This window comes from Lonchura striata, chromosome 5, assembly GCF_046129695.1.
Source record: "Lonchura striata isolate bLonStr1 chromosome 5, bLonStr1.mat, whole genome shotgun sequence".
NCBI classification, from domain to species: domain Eukaryota; kingdom Metazoa; phylum Chordata; class Aves; order Passeriformes; family Estrildidae; genus Lonchura; species Lonchura striata.
Window position 1 is genome coordinate 25,797,585 of NC_134607.1, and position 23,640 is coordinate 25,821,224.

The following is a 23,640-nucleotide window of genomic DNA, read 5'->3' on the forward strand; positions in this document are numbered from 1 at the left end:
AGGTTTTGTCAACTAATAAAATTTGGGAGAAAATACAAGAATGCATGGGAAACTTGAGTAATGTCTTCTTTTTTTTTTTTTCCTTTCCCTCCCTCCCTTCTCCATCATTCTTCCAAGGTTATTCTACTTCCTCATAGGCTATGGTCCCCATCTGTAACTATTGGTGGGGTGAGGGGATGTACTTTGCTCAGCCTTACCTTCCTACTTCTCCATCAGTTGCCTGTTTAACTCTCACTGCTGCTAAGCATGTATGGCAGCCTTGTCCTGGGCTGCACTGGTGTCCATCTTCAATCCTCTTCTTAGGGCAGTTAGAGATATCACCCAGACTGGCCTTTTTGACAGCAGTTGATACTACAGGCAGAGGTTTTTGGGAAAGAGCGTGGAGGAAATACCCAGACAGCAGCTGCTTCTTGGAAGAATCAGATTTAATAGCAAAGATTTCTACTGAGTTTTGCTGTCCAAACCATGTTAAAATCAACATGTGAAATGAAACATCTGCAGTTATACCAGAAGACCTGAGCATTTTACTGAACAAAAGAATTAACTTACAGGATTGTGGTTCTATTCCTCAGGGATCTTGTTTCTCACAGGACTGTACCCTCTGCTCCCTGGTATGGCTATACTAGCTGGGGGTTTGGTTTTGGTTTTGTTTCTTTAACAATTTAGGATTTCTACTTTAAGCATAGGGACAAAGGGCAGATATTCTGGCTACTGTGGGAATTATGCAGTTTGAAATGTGAGGGAATAGAGGTTTGCTCCTGTAAGGAAGATTACCTTGAGCAGCAGGGCATTTCAATCTAGAGCTTGCCATTTCACTAGGTTAATTATTTAAACAAGTAATTGCAGTTCAGATATCAAACTCATATTTCGGGTACAGTGATATATTTCTTTTTTCAGCAAATTTAATAGCAGTGCAGCTGGACTTACATAAAAGGTTGCAGTCAGAAGAAATGCAGGAGGGGTCTGTGATAACTAGAGACAAGGTTTGGTGCTTTCCTGTGTCACACAACTTCCTCTGCTATTTGCTAACTCTTCTATGTGGAGTCAAATATCTCTCTCATCTTTTGACAAGCTGTGTGGGTAGAATGAAGGAGGCTCTTTTCCAGAGTGCTGCTTTCCAGCAGAGCTGCTGTCAGTCTGGTGGGAACTTGACCTTGACTTTTTTACTCTGTGGTAAGGTTTCACGGAATAGTTTACATGGCTTTTACAAGTGGCTGTGTAGTACAGACAGTGCCAGAAATTCAGCTGATGCCTGAAGCCACACTTACTGTATAAAACTTGGTCTTTCTGTATTACTTCTTCATTTAACTTACTCTGATAAACCCTGTCTTTGTGTGTTGTGCCTGTCCTTTTGCACATTACTTATGCAAGTTGCTACACAATATGTTTTACCCCTTCATTTAAAGGTTGACATAATGAGTAATTATAATACTGCAAACTTGTGTAATCCATGGTGTATTTTAACTTTTTTCCCCCCCTTCCCTCTCTTGTGTACTTGTAGCACCAACTTCCGAAGCATTTTCAGGTTTTTGTTGGGAGAAAGGACAAGGAATAGAATGAGCAGCAGCTCTGCTTCTTGCATGGAAATGTCTGTGATTTGGTGTTTATGCACATTCTTTGTAAGCTAAGGGCCAGTATATAGGAAAGAAATAAAAGATGCTGAATTATACTGGTCATTGTAATTGGCATGTGCTAGCTATGTCTTTATAGTTCTTCATGGAACCTGAATGTTATATTTAACCACAAGGGGAGAAATTAAAAATCTTTACTGTACTAACATTATTATTATTATAACTGTGTGACAGTTGGAGAACTACTGGTGTTTGGTAAAATGCTCAGTTCTTTTCCTCAGCCGTGTCTGTCCTTTGATTTTTGTAGTCAGCATAACTGAAACGCTTGATGTTTTTCACAACATTCACATTTCAGAAGGTTAATGAATTCTCAGATCAACAGTAGGATAGTTAAAACTTGGAGAAACAAGTTACCCTGGTAGATATGTGATTTGGGAAGTATGAACCTGGGCCTGTGGTTTCTTAGTGTGAGAAAGGCAGGGGGATTCATTTTATCATTGCATGTGTAACACAGCAGTTGTAGGCTTGTGGTCTTTTGCCTATTAGCTTGAGCAATTCCTTCTGTATGGTCTTGCTGTAAGTGAAATTGTAACGCACAGGAGGCTTGGCAGTGTGGCTCAAGGGAAGTGTTATTCAGATGTGTGAGGTGCAGAGGTTGGAGAGGCTGGGGCAGCTTCTCTTCAGCCCTGGCTTGTGCTCTCAGCTGTGCTCGTGGGTGTTTGTGCACGGTGAGATTGGTCAGGCTGCGCTCCTTAGTTGTGAGCTGTGTCCTGCTTCACTTGGGTACATCTTTGTTTATACACACAACCAGCAAAAAGGAAGGCACAGACATTCTTCTAAACTAGACAATGCCATTTACCTTTGCTCTGTTTTCATAGGTTGCTCAGTGAGCTATGGTCAGACACCCTGAGCTGATAGGTACTTGCTTCTGAGAGTCCTCTCGAAGAAATACCTGCTAGGACCAAGCCAGTCGGTGTAGGCCTTGGAAGGCTGTTCTCAAAGAATCTTTTTTATCTTTTTTTTAAGCTTGGATTGCAGCTCATTTTTACAGTGTCTTTTTTTCTTAGCAGTACCTTCATTCTCTGATTTATCTGTAGTTACCCTCTGAAGATGAATATGCAGTTGAGATTTTAAAAAACTTGGCATCAAAGAGGTGTCAATAACTTGCTCTTTTTTACCTTGAAGGGATAGAATCAAAATTCTTCAAGGCTGGCAGGTCTCACAGTTTTTATAAACAGTCAGTGATTACCTTCTTAATAAACTTATTAGTCTGCATAAGATGCTCCTGCCAGTATATATGCTTCCGACTTTAAATATTTATTTTAAAGTAGGTTGCAAAAGACCAGTATTATTCCGAGTGTTGTGTCAAATGAGACTTCTTACAGTTTCCATTTGAACAGTGGAAGAGCAGACAAATACAGTGATGACTCAATCTTACCCTCTGTTAGTTATGTCCTGTCCTTCTGCCCCATTTGTCATCCCCATTCTCTGTTTTTATAGGAAGAAGCTGTGCTTGCTTAGGGCAGCACTTGTCACGTGCCCCAGCTTCTTACCTGTTGGAAGCCTATCCAGTTCTGAGCTGCCTGAACCTTCTCGTATGCAGAGGCTCTTGCTAAGCTGGTGATGCTCGTCTTCATGTCTTCACCCTCAGCTCTACCCTGAGTAGACAAAATTCAGAGCAAGGAAGCAGAAAAAAGCCTTTTGTCAATGCCAAGCTCTGACAAACTCTTCCCTGTCCTTCAGAGTAGGGAATGAAGCTCTTGAGTCCAATTTCTGAAAAGTGCCTTGTGGCAGCTTCATAAACATTGTCTTTAGGGTGAAGCTTTGCAGTTGTTTAACCTCATTTGAGTGCGGGTGGCTCCTGTAAAAGGATGCTTTCTCCCTCTGCCCACCACTACCACAAACACTTGCTGTGTGGGAGCAGCAAAATCTCCAATAGTCTGTGCTTCCCTGAGTGAGACTGCATCCCTGTCTGCTCTGATTAGATGGACCTTGCCAGAAAACAAACACAAAAAATTAGTTGCTCAGCAATGAGCCGATAAACTGCATGAGTGATCAAATGACATTAAGGCTGTGGCAGAAATTAATGGGGTTGTTCCCTTTGGTGTCAGCCTATGACCTAGTGGGCTTCAGGCTTGGCTAGGCTTCTCCAGGATTGGGATGGGAACACAGCAAGGGAGGAAGGAGGACCCATTAAGTGACCAGAAAGGGAGAAGTTCATGTCAGCAATAGCCTTTATCGTGACATGCTAACTCTTTCACAGACTTATCTGCCTTGGCTTGCACTGGTGGCTCCTCCAGTCCATGCATGCTGCTGGAGATCCTCTCTGCAGGCAAAGACTTCATGCAAGGTTTTTTTGCGCAGCTCTTCTGGTGCATAATCAATGTCTCACTTTTATTTTCTCCCACACAGGTGTCCTGAGGAAAAATGTGTTTTAGCTTCCCGTTCAGGAGTTAAAATTTACAGACAAATTAACAAAGCTTGCTAATTTTAGGTTTCACAATGAGAGACAGAGGTTTAATGATGACAGACAGAAGTGTGTATGGTGGCTCTGTGTTAGCGGCAGAGGTGTTAGGGTAAGTGGGGTGTTAAGGACAAAGTACAACTCCCACAGATACTCAGTGAAAATAGTTACTGCCTTTTGTTGCTTGACACCATGGGGTGCAACCTGGATAGGTGCAATTGTGTGGTTTAGGATTTTTTTTTTTGTAAACCAGTCCATTCACAATTTTCCAGTGGTGGTCAAGTGAAGGCCCCCGGTTTCAGCTGTCTTGGACACTGAGCAGCAGCTCCCCCTTCTCCATGCTTCTGTGGAGCGTCACTGGTGCTGCTGCCTCAGCTGACTGAAGGTCCCCAGGTCATTAAGTCATTAACTCAGAGGGATTAAGGTCTGCAACTCTGTAGGAACTGAGTAGCTCATTTTGGCAATGTCTGCCTTAACATTTTTGCCAAATATGTGTGAGGTATTGACTAAGGAAGGTACAGAAGAGAGCCCTACAGCCCCAGCCACCATGTTCTGTGTCTCTCCTCTTCCCCCAGCCCTTTTGTTTGCAGCAGCCAAGCTGAAGATTTTGAAGACAAGTCACCTTTACTGTGCAGTCCTGATTTGTCTCCCAGGGAGCTTCATGTTGTGAGCTGAATGACACATTACTTCCTTTTGGGGGGAAAAAAAAGATAAATTTTAGAGTAATGCATATTCATGAATCTGCATTATGGTTGCTGTGACAACCTCACCAGTGGTAGTCGAGATCTGTATGTTGAACTTCATCTCCAGTCCCCATATTGAACCATAGATCATATTACACAGCTTTCCACTTTTTTTTCTTCCTCCCCTCCTCCTTCTGGTGAACAATATGTGTTTGAGTTGATGCTTAATTCATAGCTGCATCTGTTTAAGTCTGCAACACGAAAGCACAGCTTCCTGTTGGTTTCAAGGCTATGTTAACTGAGTGTTGCTTCTGGTGGGAGTCTGTAATACAGAGGAAGTGATTCTGGTGGGAATTTTTTGTTCATCTCCCTTCAAGTTTACAGGCATAATAATCCCAAGTTGCTAAGCAGAATGTTTCTTCAAAGGTAGCCTGATAACTTCATCTATCATGAAAAGAAACAGCCCACCAGAGTCCATCTCCCTAGTCTATCCCTGTCTAATCTAGTCCGTTCCTAGTTTTAAGGACTTCTGACTCTGAAAGGAGCTTTTAATAGATGTTACTCAGAACCAGTGGGCAGTTTGTTCTGGGTATGACCCTGAAGCCAAGGGTGAGGTCATTAGAAGAAGGCTTGACCAGACTGTGACGCTGAGGCAGTGAGCATTATTTCAGGATGAGCCTGTTGTGATGAGTGTGGAGATGGCTCTGTTGGAAGATCTGTTTGCGTGTTTGTTGATGTCAGAGATCGAGGGCACTTGTGCAATGATTGTAATTTTCAGAGAGTGTTTGGTAAGCTGCTCTTGGCCAATCCAATGGAATGTTTGGCCCAAAGTATTGCAGTTGTGGTTTCCAATGACATTCTATACTGAGAACCTAAAATGTTGTATTTTCCTGGATGAGCTCAATCTCATGCTGGGGCTGTTCTTGAAAGGGCTGTGTTGAGTGTGAATTGTGTCCATTCTGTGTACTAAATGGCTTTGTTGAGTTGAGCTTAATGAAAAGTTTTCTTGACAGATGCTAACTTCACTTTTACAAACCCACTTCCTGTTGTTCAAGAACTGTGGGTAAAGTTTGTCTTTTTTCACAGATGTGAGCCGTCTGGAGAGTAGTCTGGGAGAGGTCTGTGCACAGGGGGAAGAAAAGTTTCCTTTTCTTTTATCTTGTGCTCTAGGATGACCCTGCTTGAGTTGGGAGGTTGGACCAGATGACCCACTGTGATTCCTACCACTCTGACCCATCCTGGTTCTGTGAAAAGCTGAGCAGACAAGGAGCTCTCCAGCACAGTTGATCTTTCTCTGATTAGTTCCTTAAATATTAATAAGTACAAAATGTTCGGAAAGTGACTTGAAATGAGATTCCATTAATTAAAGTGAAAAATTAGGGGGAAAAATCATGTAGCAGGAGGGAACTTTTTGCATAGAACATTATACAGAGGACTCTGAATCTGTATTAGGCTTAGATATAATCGCTGTTCCTTCCAGTTTTAGTTAAACATGTCTAGAAAAGAATACACCAAGCTTAATTTTCAGTGTATGTGAATGGATTGAGTTTTTCTTGTGTCACTGCTCTCCTGTTAACTCTCAGGATATTATTAAGGAGCAATACCAAACACAATCTTGATACTTTCCCTCAGTTTGCACATCCCTTCCTCATGATAAGTCCAAAGTGTCCTGGTGTTGACAACAATGTCTGTATTTGTTCATCTGCACACAGCCTGGCTTTTCTTGAATACCAGGGCTTTTTCACTGGACTTCTGCAGAAATGAGAGAATGAATGGACATATGAAGGAGATAGAATGTCAGGATGAGAACTAGGGGTATGCTAGACTTGCAGGTCATCTTTCTTGTAGGTCTGCTTTCTGAAAAGCAAAAGGAACATGGGTGCTTTGCAGGTTACTTCACTGTGTCATAGTCTTTTAGGGCCTTTTTGACCTGGAACCAAATGGATCCATGATGTTTTAAGTGGTTTCTTTGTTTGCTTTCCCTCAGCCTCCGGACTAACACTTGCTGAGGCAATGCTGTTTGACTTTGTGTAGCAGGTTTGTGTTTTGTTAACAGCTAGGGAAATCTGACTGAACCCTCTGTTGTGAAGCAGAGCCCTTTCTCTGAAAAGTGCACATGAAGATTTAGCTGTTCAATCCCTTCTGGGTCTACCAGGCCACAGACAAACTAAGTGCAACAGCAGAAAGCCAAAACCTATAAACTACTTGTAGGAGACTCTGGGGTGAGTTAAGGCAGGTTTCAGACAGCAGCTGTGCATTGGGTACTGCGCTTCCCTGAGTTCCCTCTGCATCCCAACCTCTTCCACCTTCATGCAGGAGTAGAAATGGGGTAGCAGTGGCACGGAGGGGTGGGAGGGTTGTCCATAGGAACACATCTTATGAACAAGTCCTCCAGATGGCAGGGGTGGCTGTGAATATTCCATGGAAGCTGGTTGTCTGCTTACTGCAGCATCTCTATAAACATAGGCTGAAAAATTTTTTCTAGATCTCCTTACAATTTTCATGTGAAAGCTTGGGAAAACTTGGTTTTTCTGTTCTTAGTATAAATTTGGAATGTGAGTGTATGTTTGTTTTGGTTTTTGGGTTTTGATATATTCATTTGAAATAAAGGTCTGACAGTTGTTTGAGGGTTTTAGATATCGGGTCAAAATAAAGGCATCTCTTCCATGGCCCCCTCTAAAAGGAATAAAGCTTCTAGCTTGAAGGATTTGTGTTAGCTGGCAGATATTAATGGCAATTAAAAAGAAAGTATTTAAATAATATTTTATCTAGAAGGTTTTTTAAGCATGGAAAAAATAGACCTTTTTCACTTGATTATTGTCACATGTATGACAGTGTTGGAAAATGCATGTTTGGCAGTGTTAAAATGCTTGGAGTTAAAATACTTGTATTTTTATTAGAGTGTTATGATATTTGTTAGTAGTTTGCAAGCAGATTGAGATGTGGGTCTGCCTTTGCACTCTGAGCTCCTCATGTGCAGACTTGCATGGTGGATTTGATGTAGTGGCTGTGGGGAGTTACTAGAAACAGCCTGAAACTCACAGCTGAGCCATCTGAGCTCAGAATGGGTGTTCGGGTAGGGATGGGTCCAGGATAGGTTGCTGGGAGAAGGTGAGGGATCAATAGCTATGATGGTGAAGCAAGTGTTTTGATACTTAGTTGCTGTATTTTACAATAAATCTAATTCTAGATCAGATTCTGGTCTTTTATTTTACAAAAGCTTGTCTAAATTTGACTCAAGTCAGTTGGAATACAGAATCTCCAATAATCTTTTTTCCTAGTGAAACTGCTGAAATGTCAGCATAAAAAAAGTTGCTGGTTGCAGGAACAGGCTGCTGACATAAAAAGCCTGTCTTAGATCCAACATTTGGCTAGAGGCCAGATAATGAGTTTTCATGGGCGCTTGTTGGCAAGCTTACATTTCTGCTTAGGTTAATGTAATGTAACTGTAAGTAATTTGGGAAACCTGGTACATGCAAAACAATTTTTAGACAAAATGATCTTATTATTTTTAAGTTTTAACTGAGAAGATATTTTTATAAACCAGCTTCCTGTACTTCAGGTACTTTAGAAATGCCTTGGAGTGTGGTTCTTTACTATGTCCTCTTTTACTGATTAACCTACTGAATATTCCTTTAAAAATATTGACCCTCATGACATACCCGTCAAATAAGAATTTATGCTGATTTCTTTCAGTGGAGTGATTTAAAGAAAGGTTTGGATTTTTAAATGGTTAGGTGGTAACATACATAGGGGTAAGTCATCAGTCTTGTAAGTAAAAAAATACCATAAATTTGTTCATGGGTAATCTGTTGGCCAGGTTATTTTGTGACCTAGGGCTGAAATGCATGAACATCATATGATAAGAAAGGAGCTCAATTTCCCAAAATGATGCTCATCCCTGGCAGCTATGCCGGTGGGCCTTTTCACTTTCCTTGTGGCTTTTTTCAGTCTTCTTTCAAAGGGTTGGAAATTGCTTTGTCTCAAGATGTTTTTGATGCTTCTCATTTCTTATGTGTGGTAAGTGAATGTGAATTTATGCTGGGGGAAAGAAAGCTGAATTCTGATCTTGAACCATCTGTGGAAGTGCTGGCTATAAGATATCCATATCCAGCCATGTCCTTTGAGGAGCAGTGGCTAAATGTGGTTTTAACAGGAGAATGCTGAGGACCCTGTTTCTTTCCAGGGCAGCAATGCTTGTCTGCAGTAACTGCTCCATCTTAAGAGGGATAGAGAAGGCAGGGGATGGATGCTTGTCCTCCATCGTTACAGGCTGCCAGCTACTCCAGGGAAGGAATAGCACTTTCCATGCTTTATTATTTCCATGCACTGCTATCACTCACAGTGACAGCGTGGATGATGAACAGACAGGATTTGGATTACAGCTGCTTTCCTGTAGGTCTTGTACATGGTATGTAAATCTGGTTGAACATAGATGGAGATCATTGTGATGGCAGAGAGAACAATACAATAGTGCTGGTGCTTATCAGAGGTTTAAACTTCCCTCATACCATTTGTTCTCTAGTTGCTATTAATAGTAGGCCCTAGAGATATTTCTGGATGTGATAGATGACAAGTTTCTTCATCGAATAGTCAATGAATGAGCAAGAAGTGTTTCTATTTTAAAATAGCTCTGATAAGTAGAAGAACTTCAAAGAAAAGCTGTTCTTAGAAAATAACCTTGGTGTGAGTTACTACAAGTGTTTCTCTATAAGTGATAGATTAAATGCAGGGTTAAAACTTTAAGCATCTCCGATAAAGGAAAAATTTTGTGGATTTTTTTTTGCCAGCTGTACTGTTAAGGGGTTTATATTAGTTTAAAACTTCTGTGATTAATTGAAAGGTGCTGATAAACCTTGTCAGAGGTGCAAAATAAGACATATTTGAAGGGAATAATCTGGTTTGAACTCGGTGTGAATAGTCAATGCCAAAGTGTTAGGGTAAATGGAGAATACATAGGGAAAGTTGAAGAGCTCTGTTGGAAAGAGGTTTGTCCTAGGAGGTGAGAATTGCCTTAGGTGCAAAGGCTGTGGTAGCAAAAGGTTTTTCTATTTTGCTCTTTATTTTCACTCCTGAATTGACATGTGTCTGATTTTACCTTTGTACTTTCATCTCACACCAGTGTCTGGGATGATGTGCCATGAGGCTAAGCATGACTTCTAATGAAGAGAATGGTAGTGCTGACCGTAGAGGACAAAAGGATAGTACCAGGAACAAGTGCCTCAAAATAGATTCTTAAAAATCCATTTGCTAGGGCATGGCATCAACCTTCAGATGAATCTCTGTGTCCTGAGATAAATGTGGCTATTTTGTTATAAACTGACAGAGCAGGAGCTTGTTGGAGCGACAGGATCAATGAACTAACTGTTGGGTTTGGCTTTTTTTTTTTTTTTTTTTTAAGATGAAGCTTGGCACCTTTGGTACAGAGTGTGATTCCTTGAATGGGACCAGTTTGGCAAGTCTGGATTAAATCAGAAATTAGGCCATGCAGTGTCTTGCCATTACAATGAGTTTACACACTTAAATTAAGCTTTCTTCTGTTGTGTTTTAAAAAGCAAAATGCTTTTCCTAGTATAATTTTAGGGGTATACAAGATTATCATGTTGTGGAAATTTTAAGGATTTTGCCATTGTGTTTGAATACAATTTATGGTCTGTGTCAGCTGTCCAATTTTTCATGAAATCTTCTGCATGGATCTGTCTGTGGCTTTTCTCAGTAAGCTGTTGGTACTTTCTGTTTTGGTAGCCTGAGGTTGTAGAGAGATATGATAGCATCCTTATTATTTTGCTTTAGTTTGTCTGGGAATTAGAAAGTTGGTTGTGAATCTTGGTGGATTTTCCTGGCTTTGATTAGGAGAACGATGAATTGAAGAATATTTATTTATCAGCTAAACTTTTTTTTGTTTCAAATAATCTGCTAGGAACTGACTTCCTAATCTTTTTTTGGAGTGCAGGTTGTTAATTTCTGCTTTTTCTGGCTTGCTTTAAAAACTGCCAGGAGAGAGAGGCCATGATAGTCTGGGAAGAAGGTAAATGATCAACTACTGCAAACTGAACCATACATTTGTTACACTGTTAAGAAGCTAAGCACATTTTTCCTCCAGCAGCAGGAATGCACTTGAAAAATGGTTGGGAGCAGTTAGTGATAAGAATGTGTGTATTTAGATTTATTGCAAGCTTTCTAAAATACTCTTGATTTCTTGATCTTGCAGAGACTCCAACCGTCATGTTAAGGTAAAGCAGAAAAGTGCAGTGCTGAACATGCTAAAGAAGTTGGACAAAATAAGGTTCAGAGGTCACAAGAGAGATGAGTTCCTTGATTTAGCAGAGTCTCCAAATGCTTCAGACACTGAATGTGGAGATGAAATCCCAGTGAAGATACCTCGAACATCACTTCGAGACAATGAAGAGTTGAGAGACCCTGTAAGTACTCAATTTAGGTATTGTTACATTATGTTACTTAGTTTTCAGGCAGAAAAATAACAGAAATTACTAATTTTTTATACTTATATTATGGTTGTAACACTTGAAGATTGTGCACTAGGAAGTAACTTTCCAGTAATAGGCCTCATTTTGTGGAAAGATCAATTAATTTCTCAATATTAGAGTTCCCTGTCCCTACTTCTAATGCTAGATATTGTGAGTTGACAGGTTTGTTAACTTTGGATGTGCTTCTGAATGCTGTCTGGTGTTTATTTGTTTTGTTGAATTACTAATGAACATGTGAAAGTGGAAAAGCAATTTTTCAGTCCGAGGAACTCAGATCTGCTCAAATGAGACTGTCCAGGACTTTAGGTATAAGAGTTCTGGTTGCTTCATTAGTGTTAGAGGGTCATACCAGCTCCTTCTCCACTACAGTGTTATAACCAGTAGTGCTTCCATGCAATTAGAGATGGTTTAAACCTGTGAAGGAGGTGCTAAAACATTTTGGTGCTTGTAAGCAGAAGCACCAGACACTGCTTCAGGAAAAGTTAAATGTTAGTTTGAAAAGTAAAATAAAATCATTCTTGAAGTGTTAAAAAAGTGCTGTGGATCCATGAGCTTGGAGTGCTACAGTATTAGTTTAGACTTGTCTATATAATTGTATTGTGGAAGTGACTTGGATTTCAGAATTTATATCACCCTATGAAAACTTCCTGTGCAGTTTTTATCCCTCAAATGTAATCAGACTGTTTTCTGAAGGCTCATTTCTAGAAGTGTGGGGCTTGCTCACAGGAAGCTGTAAACAAAAAGATTTTAAACTATATATGCTTATGCATCTCCTTTGAGGTTGGCAATTTGTATCTAGTTCTGTAGCTAGTAGCTTTTCCAAATGTAAGTGAGCTTTCATAGTACTACATACAGTCCTGCTTAGAGAGAGCTTTCTTGCCAGAATGTTTTTCCTATGATCATGGAACAAACAGGTGGTAATGACAGAGCATGTTTTGGTCACAAAAAGTCAGTCTGTTATATGTAAATCCTCAAGCTTCTCAGACAAGGAAGTCTGTTAAATGGTATTCCTTTGCTCTTACTCTACTGAAGACATTTGTCATTTGTTAAGATGTGTATTGTGCATACTGGGACTAATCTCTGATGCTGACCTTCCAATGTGGTATTTTGTGAGTTTTTTGATAGGTAAATACTGGCTTATTTTCATTAAACTTAAGGCTTTATGTTTCATGTTGGCATATATGCCTTTTGTATTTAATCAGAAGTATCTGGATGGCAGAGCTAGAGGCTACAGAAAGATCTGCCATAAACTCCAGGTACTATTTTATGTATTTCTTCAGGATAATAGTAACTCCTGAGTGGTATGGAGGGTAGCCAAGGGCACAGCAAGGTAACCTTGTAGTTTTGAATAGTTATAAAGCCTTAACAGCTGCACATCTGCAGTGATAGTCTCTGTTTCCTCAAAATGTTGAGCTCTGTCTGCTGAGAAAGGAACTTGGAGAAACACTTTGCTTTCTGGCTGATTACATACTGCAGTAGGCTGTTGTGGTCTAAGTCCTTGGGATACAGTTGAGGGCAGTTCTTTAAAATTAGGAAGAAAGAAAGAGAGGAAAGCAAAAATGGCATCAAACTTGTTTTGCCCCACTCCTGATGTTTGGGAGTTCCAAACCCAGTGTGATGCTGGAACAGCCTAAGAGCAGTAGCTGTGTTACAGATATGAGCAAAATAAGCAAATTGGTATGAGGAAAAAGGTCTGACATATAAGGGATAAATTTTAGACGGGAATTTTGAGAGATTAGCAGTTGGCCCTCACAGGCATCTGTGCACTCAGCAATGCTGCCCATCTGTAAAATGAAGGGAGAAGAAATAATCCCCTGTGTTGCAAAAGTGCCAAGAGTAAAGAAAGTAATGCTTATATATTTAAATCAGTATTAAAGTAGTGGTGTCTGAGGTTGTGTGAACAGTGCAATTCTGAATTGTTTGTTTCTTATTGAGATTATATAGTTGAGTTGTGCCTGAATTGGTTTTAATTCAGTATCTAAAACTCATAACTTAAATTGCTTGTACAGGGTGTTTTTCTTTTATAGGCTCTGCAGGCAACTTAGTATTATATTGCAACTGATCATGGGAAGACCAAGTCTTATTGGTTTCTTCCTGTTTAATACCTTTGGGAAACTGCTGAAAGCACACAAAAACCAATGCAAGTCTTCTGTGTAAATGGAAGTTAGGCTACATGTCTTTTCAGATAGATATGAGCTGTACTGTGCTTCCACTTCTGCTCCTTCATTGTTTCTATTGAAATCTGGGTGCAGAACTCATGGTCTTGAAAGAGAAAGGTTGGTGGCTTGGAACTGAACATAGGTATGTAAAATTAGGGTCCTAGTCCCCTTATCTGCATCTTCACTGGCAGCCCTTCCCTAGACAAAGACTTCATCTCTGCCCTTCTCTACTTCCCTCCCCCTGCCCCTGTCTGGTGTGTTAATCATTATGGAAGCATTAAGGAAAGATCTCTGTCTATTAGAGCAGCACAGTGCAGTCATATGAATGAAGGATCCTTCTGTGCTTCATGGATTTACAGTGCTCTTAAAAATGCACCTCTTCTTTAGCATGTAGCTGAACTTGACAAACGGGTGCAAAAGCTTGATGCAAATGGAGGCTGCAGAGTAAAAAGCCTTGTCATAAAAGCTGGTGGTTGCAGAGCCCTGACCATCTGCCAGGAAGAGCATCATCCTCTGTTGCACTTCCAGCAAATGAAGTGAATGTTCAGTCTCAGGCCACAGATTGCACAGTGGCACTTAGTCCCACTTCACATGCCTTACTGACGTTGCACATGTAAAATTCATACCCTGTGAAAATACAGAAAGGATGGCCAGATGAGGTCATTTCCTATTCTTTATCTTTAAACTGAGCATTACCTATGTAATTCAATAATAAACATCTTAACCTATATTTGAGTAAGGCACACAGCTAGCTCCTGGTTTGAGGACTCTGGAAGAGGAAGGATTTATATTTTCCATTGAATTCTCATTGGTTTCTAAGAGTTTTTGTTCAAAAGGTGTCTTTATTTTAACTAGTTTGGATTCAGCTTACAGGCTGGCTGCTTGCTTGTGTTGATTTCCCCCTCTCATTTAAGTGCCCCAGCTACCAGATATGCCTTGAATAGGAGATACTTTCTTAGGTCCCTGTGGGTGTTTGGATGCTGTGATCAGATCATTGCCAAGACATCAGTATTGGTTAACTACTTTAACTCTCTGCTAAACATCTCTTTCAATTCCTGAATGGCTTCCTAGATTTCTTCCTTCATTCCCTCTTTACCATAGCTGGTTGTTTGTTTTTTTATTAAGGCAAGGGTATTAGACACTCCATGCAGCACTACTCTTCCTGCATTGTTTTGTAAAATCACCACAATTGCAAAATAGGTAGAGGGAGGAACCTGGTCCATTCCAAATTAGCATGTGATTTGTTGTGACATTAGAAATTGAGGTAACATTGCTTGCTCAGTAATTAAACTCCCCTTTATTCAGTGCTACCCTTCCTGTTTGTACAGAAGGGGAGACAAGATCCAGTTCTACATGCAGGTATAAGAATGAACATGTTGCAGAGAGATCACATCCCCTTCACAGAGTAGAGAAAGAGCAAACTGTGTTTAAACCTGTAGAGGCTGGCACTAACCTGGCAGTGAGAATTACTAGTAAAGCTCTCTTGTATCTGGCATATTGTACTGAAAGCAGTCTAATCTACTTATGCAAGTTCCCTGCCAGTGTGCTAGGATTAAATCTGAGTTATTGTGGTACAGAAAACATTACTTTAATTGCTCTTGCAGTACAGCTTGGTTTTTCCTGACACATGTCAATTAAAACCTTAAATGCTGCTCTGTTGCTCATCTCATTTTCAGTGATTGGAAGGTATAAAGTATGCTGCAAACATTACAGTTAAGAAGTTAAAAGTCTCTAAACCTGGCTAGCACTAGATTTTTAAAAATGTATAGAATATAGCTGTGGTTTAGGAGCATGCCAGTATGGGTATGCTTCCATGAATAGCTACTAAGGATTAACTATTCATGCAGATGCTTTCATTCTTAAGCAATGTTGTTGAGTTTTTCCTTTTCTTACAGCAGGTAATTGCAGCATTCATGGGGAGCCCTTTCATAATTTGAAGTAAGAAAATGCACATGAAGTGTCAGATGAAAGATTCAGGAGGCTAGAACTTCACGAGACAAGCTGTGTAGTTTGTTGTATTGCTGAAGACTTCCCCCCTCCTCTTTTTTCCTCAAATGAATGAAAGTTAAAAATTTCTACTTTAAACTATCTCTTCCCTGTGTTGTGTCCCAGCCACTTTCTGGGCTCTGAGGAGTGACTTGAGGGATGATTTCGCCCCTGGCATTGGCACGTTGTGTCCTCACTGCTCCCCATCCTTCGTGTTTGAGAACTGCTCCTCTCCAAGTTAATGACAAACTTGGAAATTAGACCACAATTTTGTTAGATATTCTTAGAGAAAAATCACCCACATACCTATGCTGTTGTGGAAGGAAGTTAGAAGCATAGAGCTGGGCAGTTGTGTTTCTATGGGATTCTGAAGATGTGCTGCGCTGCAGGAGAGGACAGATCCACATGCACTTAGCTGGGAAGTGACTTGGACCCTTTCTGTGGCTGTGCAGCAGCAGTGGCAGCACAGAGAGCAAAATCCCAGGGCTTGCAGGATGAAGGGGTTTTGGAGAGGGAGGGCAGAGAAGTCTTGGGCTGGGAAGTGCTGTTATGAAAAGCCTGAACTGCAGATGGCTTAAAAAACACTTTTGTGGGGAGATGTGGGTTTTAGATCTGGAGCTAGATCTAACCCTGAGCAGCCCTGAGCTCTGCTAATAGGTTACAGGCAGTCTGATGTCATCAGAAATGTTCCTTTAACCCCTCTGTCTCTATGTTCACCTCAGGCATTTCTCTGTCTTCCTAGGCACTGCCAGGCCTTCTTGCTCGTGGTCTTGGCTAAGTAATAATGATTGCCAACATTTTAAGAGGGCTCCTGTGTCAAGTACTGTGAAAGCTAGTGAAGCAGAAGAAAGAGCAGAAATTCGTGGAAGCCTTCAAGGCTTTTACTGTGAGTCAGATACTAGAAAGGACATCTGTACAATGCAGTGTAGTTAATCCAGCCTGAGTCCCAGTGCTGTCCTACAGAGGCAGCAGAGAGGAGAAACCTTTACCCAGATAAAACTGGGATTGATACAAGGATTTTGTTAATATGTGAATTGAGCCATGTATGCTAGCTTCAGACAGAGGGACTTTTTTAAATTCAGAGGCAGGCAGTTGACTTCAGCAAGTGTAGAGACCTTATTTCTTGTTTTCTGAGGTGTGTTGGTGTGGGGAAAACGCTTCAGTGACAGAGACATCTGCTTAAATGTTTCCCATATCACTGTCCTGGGCGTCGTCAGTTTTTCAGAGTTTCTAAATGGTAATCATAAAATGTTGTTGTGATACTAATTTTGGAAATTGGATGCAAACTTATGTCACTGTGTATCTTAATAAATGATTTTGCTATTACATGTTAATTACATTATCTTGCTCACAGTATTCTGGTGAGCAGTCTTATGTTTTAACTCACTGGATTTTCTTTCTCTTTTTTTCTCCTCTCTAAGTTAGAAGGTAATTTTAACCTTTTGTAGCTAGTTTAAAGATGTGCACCTTCTGATTTTTAACCCATCTGTGGATGTCAGGCTGCTTGGATCCAATGCTTTAGCAGATAAACATTTAGAAACTCTAAGAATGAGTCAAGTTAACTCCCCAGTGCTCTGCGCCTCTTGCTCTTTCCTTCTTTCTTAGAGGCATAGTTAAGGTATCCTGGACTTTAAATATTTACTTAACATCACTGAAAAAGCAAAAGCAGAGCTGGTTCTCTAGGCATATTTCTGAAATGTAGCACGTCTTTGGGTAAAATATCTTGAGTACCTTCAATAAAGATGAAAATTTGAATACGCTTAGGTATTTGCTAGCCCCTTTCTTTTTCTTGTCCTCCTTCACCTGGGGTGGGGACAGGCTGCTGTCTAAGCACGGGGCTGATGCCCAGAGTTCAGGTACATTCCTTTTGAGTACAGCACCTTGCTCTATGTCCTGTATATGAATTTATTTATTTATCAATAAAATATTTAAGCAGTGGCACTGTTCAGACAGCTCCCTGTGAAATCCTGCATGCTGGGAGCAGAGATTGTCCCCATGTGCTAGATGTGGGTATACAATACAGAAAGCCATGCATTAACACCTGGGCAGCAGTCTGTATTTCAGTAACACTTCCCTTGTGCTTGCCCATGGAGTGTGTTGTAAGGGTGCTGCTTTTCAGCTTGGGCCACACCATCCTCCTTGGGGCTCTCCAAATGTCTGGCAAGTGATAGCACTAAATCTTGCAGTGTAAATAAATACAACCCAGCTCTGTAGATAAGAGATCAACACAGAGGTTAATTTGCATCCTGTGCTCATCTGGAAAGCGTCTCTGATAATCTTCTGCGGTTGCTGGAGCAGTTGCAAATGGCATCTCCCACTGCACCTCCCTGGCTGAAGGCAGGAGTGATGGGATGTGTGGGGCATGGCGAGGAGGATGCTCTGCTGCAGCTCCCGTGTGAGGATTGCCCTGGGCTCTGTCCCTCTCTGCTGAGGTGTGATTGGTGCCAGCTCCAAAATGGGACGTAGTCCAAGGCTGCTGCTGAGCCAGCAGCTTCTGCTCCTCCTCCAGGCCAGCAGCGCTGCCAGAGTGCTGTGTGGGTGGGTGCTGCTCAGGGGACTGGAAATAGCATCTCTGCTTGGCACTGTACAGAGCAAGCCCAGGTGGGGAGGTGGTGCTAGGTAAATGCTGGGCAGTAACTGCCTACAGATCGCTAATATGCCTGTACAGACAAATTCTGAGGCTTCAACTCAGGATCTGTTCTTAAACTCGGGTTCAGGTCAAACAAGAAAACAGATGTTTAATAGCTATTTCCACACTGTTTTATCTTGAAAGTGCAAATCAATCCCAGCTGTGAAAGTACTTTGCTATCAGTAAGCTTTCTGCACATATTTCCTAAAACACAGAAAATGTCTTAATTTAATGTCTCCTGTAGATTACTTGAATTTATCTATGCATGTAATTTAAGCAGTCATGATTAAATATATGCAAACTGATATTTGAAAGGAATACAGTTTTCAGGGTTCAAACAAGGAGTGGGGAATAGTCAGAATGGGTAAATAAATTCCTTTTTGTCTTGAGATCATTTTTGAGATGTAGGTTTCTGTAATCTATCACTTTGTTTTTGAGTATAAACTGCTAGAGCAGCTTATTGAGAGATTTTTTCATACCTGGTGGGGACTGTACACAAGCACTGAGCAACCATTACCCAGGAGATGCCCTCACCCACCCTCTTCCCTGCTGTCTGAAAATGCCCACTTTATCAGAGAAAGAAGGCATCACCTGCCTTCTGCTCCATGGACTTGGGATTTTTTTGTGTTTGCATCATGGAGGTGGTGGTTGTCAATGGTCTCACTAACTAATCAAATTGCTTTTTAATTCCTGCTTTCAGCAGTATTTTCAGTATTCTGCTGAGTTTATTCAAGGGGTGCTGGTAAATTTGTTGAGGCATACAGTCTTCTGATTTCCTGCTCTCCTAGCCTGCCAGGAACCTGCCAACATCCTTCTACAGTAACTGGGTTGTGAGAGGGTGGAGACCCCCTTCCTTGCTGAGAGACTGTGCTCTTGAAAAATACACATTCCATCGATGGATATTAAAATACACAATATGTGTTTCCCAGTAGATCAGTAATTATCTAGAAAAATATTACTTTTGCCAGCCTCACAATTTTATGTTTAAAGTGTGTAGCATTGACCATTCATTCTATAGGGAGAGGAGAGGGTAGTATAAATATGGCTTTTGAGTCAGCAGATGGGATTAAATGATGATACAGTAGAACTGGCGAGGGTGGTGGTGGGAAACACGTGATTTCTGTAGCTTCCCAAGGTTTGCAAAAGTGTTTTCAGTAAACTCACATTTGATTTGCTTTCATTCACTTATTTTGGTAATCTTGTGCTGAAAGAGGTGTGTAGAGTTGATGATACTTGCATGTTTCTTACATGCTTGTTTCTTTACTGCCCCAGAAATCAGTTGATGTATTTAAGTAACACACACACCAAAAAAAAAAAAAAAAAAATCCTTCTGAACTTTCAGTATGTTCTGGCTTTCTTATAGGCTGGTCCAGGGACCATCATCATGGCTTCAGGAGTCCAGGATTTTAACAGAACAGAGTCTGACAGACTGAATGAGATCAAAGGTCACCTGGAAATAGCCTTACTGGAAAAACACTTTTTACGTAAGTACAAAATGCTCTGTGGAGAGGAATACTTTAGGACTTCTGAAATAATGTTTCTCTAGCTGTAGGAGTTGGCATCAGAATTCTGGTGTGTGCTGATGTGCAGCTAATACATGGGTTTATACTTCCCTAATTAGAACTTAAAAGCATTCCCAGGGTTTCTGGGTCACTTGGGTATTTTTTTCCTCATTGCATTCCTCGCAACATACTCAGTATGTGACAAAACCTGCGTAGTTGAAGTGGTGATGTTGACATCTGCGGGTTGTCTTAGAACGAACTAAGTCAGCCTTAACATCCCTGCAATAGGTGTTTTTCTTCGTAGTAGTAATTGCTAAGAAGAGATTTATGAAGGGCACACCAGTTCATTTTTGTGGCAGCTGTTTCAACAAATAATGCACTTTAAAACATGTCTCTTAACATTATGCGTATTGTTGGTAAGTGGTTTTAGAAGTTCAGAGAAGAGTGTCTGTAGATTTAAAGAGTACATTATATACATACATGTATGTGTGTATAATGACAAAAAGTTGTTATTCATGGCTAGAGGCAGCTGCAAGATTTTGGAGATTTTATCTTAGCAGGTCTGAACTGTTGATTTTTAAGACAGGATACTTAAAAACAGAAAACGGAAAACAAAGTAATTTAATAGAAGTAGAGCTCTCATTAATAAACCAATGGGAATTCTTGCTCAGTTGCTTCCCAGAATGGCCATTTTAATATTTTGGTTTTGAACTTCAGAGTGTGAGGGTTGTTTTTATCTGTTAAAAGCCTGTCAGATAATTTCTAAGGAGTAGAAATAACAAGACTATAGATTCTTTTCAATTTCAGGCTATAATCCAATGACAAGACTTAGGTTTTTATCTTCAGCATGTTCTCAAGGATTTGTCATTAATTTTTCTCTGACTGGTTTTTTACTGGCAATATTTCTTTGATATTTTTTCCCCCAATATAGATATGAGGGAGGCTTGATAAAGGAGACTAGGCAGGAATTTATAACAAGCTGCTGTCAACTTCCACCGATACCTGGAAGAGGTATCATGGTTGGAATGTCAGGCATAAACTGGAAGATCTGTTTGAGTTGCCTTGTTAGTTTCAGTGATTGACTTGATTTTTATTTAACTATTAGGTGCAGAGTTACCATGTACTCCTTCCATCCCCAAAGATGCATTGCTTAAGCTCCTGTTATGCAGCTGTGTTTTAGGCTACATTGGACACATGTGATTTCTCAGTGCAATCTAATGTGCAACAGAAACACTAGGACTTAGCAGAACTGATTTCTGATTTGAAATAAGATGTGCTTTTTGATGTAAAAACATGGTAGGGCTCCTAGGCACTTCCATGGCTGGCGAATTCATGCTCCTTCTTAGTATGTTCTTACAGTAACTAAGTGGGGCACGCAGGTTTGTGAATATTGGTAGTCTTCAGGTTCGTGCTGTAATTTGAAAACCTTCTGATCAACTGTTACTTGTAGGAATCATTTTTTTTACTTGTGGGAATCATTTTTCCTTTGTGCAGAGCTTCGTAGTGAGCTCCAACTTTATCCTCATTTGATAAGCAGGATAAAGTTTACCCCTTTGTGTAAATTTGAGCAGATGTTTGGGGGTTCAGGCCAGTAGGGTGGTTCAGCTGGGTGCCTTGAGTCAGCCGGGGGTGTCTCTGGCCCTCACCTCTTCACCAAAGCCTGATGTTTGCTGTAACTGAAATTACAGCATTATCCTGATAAATTGGTTGTAACTCTGTACATAAAAACGAGAGAAAGAATCATAAAGTGGTTGAGAAATAAGTGAGATAGTTTATCCCTTATTTGGCCACTTTGCATTCAAAATTTTGGGATGAAATAAGTCACCATGTTTGTCAGCTGGAGTGAAGTAGGAGTTCAGCTTTTGCATATGGCTCCTCAGTTCTTGCCTTTCTTTTTTCCTTCTCTTTTGAGTTAGTTTGGGATTTTTGATACTAGAAATGCTTCATTATTGTTTTCTTCCCAAAAGTGAACTAATGTTCACTGTGCAGAAAAACAGTCTTGAAATGTGCAGTTTGTTCACTTCAGTTTGCCCTTGGAAGAAAGCCTGGTCATTATTTTTTTAAAATCCTATTGCTGCAGTAGGTGTTTTTTAGGAAGGCTGGTTGCTCTGCGGTATTTCCATACTATTTTTAAACTATGGAGTCCCTTAAGGACTCCTTGCTATGATTATAGTTTTGCATAAACCATTTGCCATGTACACATACTCAATTTCCTCCAGCTGGGCATGCAAAAATCAAAGCAATTGCTAGTTAGTGAGGGAAATATCTAAAGCTTCATGCATTTAGTTTTTAGTGTGCTGTAGTTCTACTTGTCATCAGCTTGATTCTGACTTTTTTTGGCCTCTTCTATACTTTTATTTTTATTGGTGTCATCAGACCAGGAGGTTTAAGGAGGAGAGATTTCCTCTCAGCTCTACATCATGTGTAATGTACATATACATTACACAACTGCAAGTCATTGTAAGTCTGTAATTTGAGGTGCCTGACTAAAGTTTTTCTCTAAACTTCATTCAACCATTGGTAGGCATCAGCAATGGGTGCAGTTTGGCTGAGTAGTACTTTCAGTGAAACACATCCCAAACCTAACTGTAGCCTTTATGAGCTGCAGGGGAAGTCCAGAACAAGTAGATATGCAGGCAAGTTGTTGTCTCTCTAAGGGGAAAATATCTTCATCTGAGATGCCAGATGAATGTCTTCTTTAGAAAAGAGGTAATCTAAACACCCAGAGATGTGAAGATGGAGAGGAATTGCTTAGCATGTGCAGAGCTGTAAATGCAAATCAAACATGTCTGGAAATGCAAGGGATTTAAACTGGGATTGACAGGAGGGGGAGGCATGCAGAGAATGGGATCCTGGATAATGTCTTTAGCAAGGGGGAGGGATCATCTGATTCTTCCAGTTAAAGGGGCTTAAAGTTGCTTTTCCTGTCTGTGTGGGAATAGTCTTAATCTTTTTGATCTAATGGCTCATTCTGAGCCTTATTATAGGAATGCTGAAAATGTGCCTGTTGGGTTTGTGGTATTGGTGTGGGTTCTTTCAGAATGAAATGAAGAGTGACTGAAGAGCTGAATGAAGAGTGCAAAGGGCTTAGTCTGCTGGAGTTTCCAGTGCATGTGGTTGGAAAAAGCTTTTTCCTGGATCTGGGGCAATCAGAAGAATATATTTTTAAAGGACTTCCTATTATTATAACCTAGTTTTTATACAAGTGAGCACTGCCTTGGTCTAGTTGAGGGCTCAGTTTGGGAAGACAGCTACCCAGTTAGATTAATATGCTATGATTAGTAGTGATTTTAATATTTCCATTTCAAAACCTGGTTGTATCTTAACAAAAAATAAAATTGTACTTGCTGCTGTTGCATTTGAAAGACAAAACAACCAACAAAACAATCTTTCTGCTTTTACACCTTTTTTGTTTGAGGTAAATGCCTTGCTTCTTGTTACTTCCTGTGCCTGCTTATAGAGGGCAGTTTTGGAGCTATCAGTGCTCTTGTCCTGGTGCCACAATGTGCTTTGTAAGCACACATGCATCCTGTGGTTTACATGAAGTGTTAGCTAATTCTGATTCAAGGGTGTTCAAGCCTTTTGCAATGTGGAATTCAGCACTCAGGAAAGAGGAGTTGGTAGCACCAGCTGAGAGTGAATAAACCCTGTGACTCTTAGAGAAGAGGGTTAGCCAGGAACTGGTAAATCAAAGCAACCTCACCTGAGGATGAGGAGTACTATAAGGAAATACAAACCTCTCCCACAAGGGTTTTTGCATTCCACTCCATACAGCAGTCTGTGGCAGGAGTCTTTAAGGTCTTACCAAATCAGTGGTCTCAGTCATGATGTTTATACCACATGACAAAAGAAGTTGGGATTATTCTGCTTTCACATTGAAATTGCTGCTCTGGCACACTGCTCATCCTCGTGCGTTTTTGAACCATTTATGTGACTAACTCCACAGTATTTTCTCTGGCTCCCACTTTCTGATATATATGACCTGATGATTCTTTTTAAGAACAACCTCTAAGAATACTGACCTCATGGAAGTAGAGCTCTAGAAAACCATACATGATTCTCAGGCAGAACTGGCGTGTTAGAAAGTGTTAAACCTCAGAGGCCAAGCGTGTGCTGACCAGCAAAACACCTACGCTGAAAAGTCCAGTTCTGTGCAAA

General features: G+C 40.5%; 1 protein-coding gene across 1 annotated transcript in view; it reads left to right on the top strand.

Annotated features, from left to right (window-relative positions):
- Positions 1-23,640, top strand: part of GRAMD4 (GRAM domain containing 4) — a 74,865-nt gene that overhangs the window by 12,011 nt on the left and 39,214 nt on the right. The window contains exons 2-3 of the mRNA XM_021524821.3: positions 10,930-11,140; positions 19,344-19,464. Coding sequence (XP_021380496.1) covers positions 10,930-11,140; positions 19,344-19,464 — 332 coding nt within the window. The remainder of the gene's footprint in view (positions 1-10,929; positions 11,141-19,343; positions 19,465-23,640) is intronic.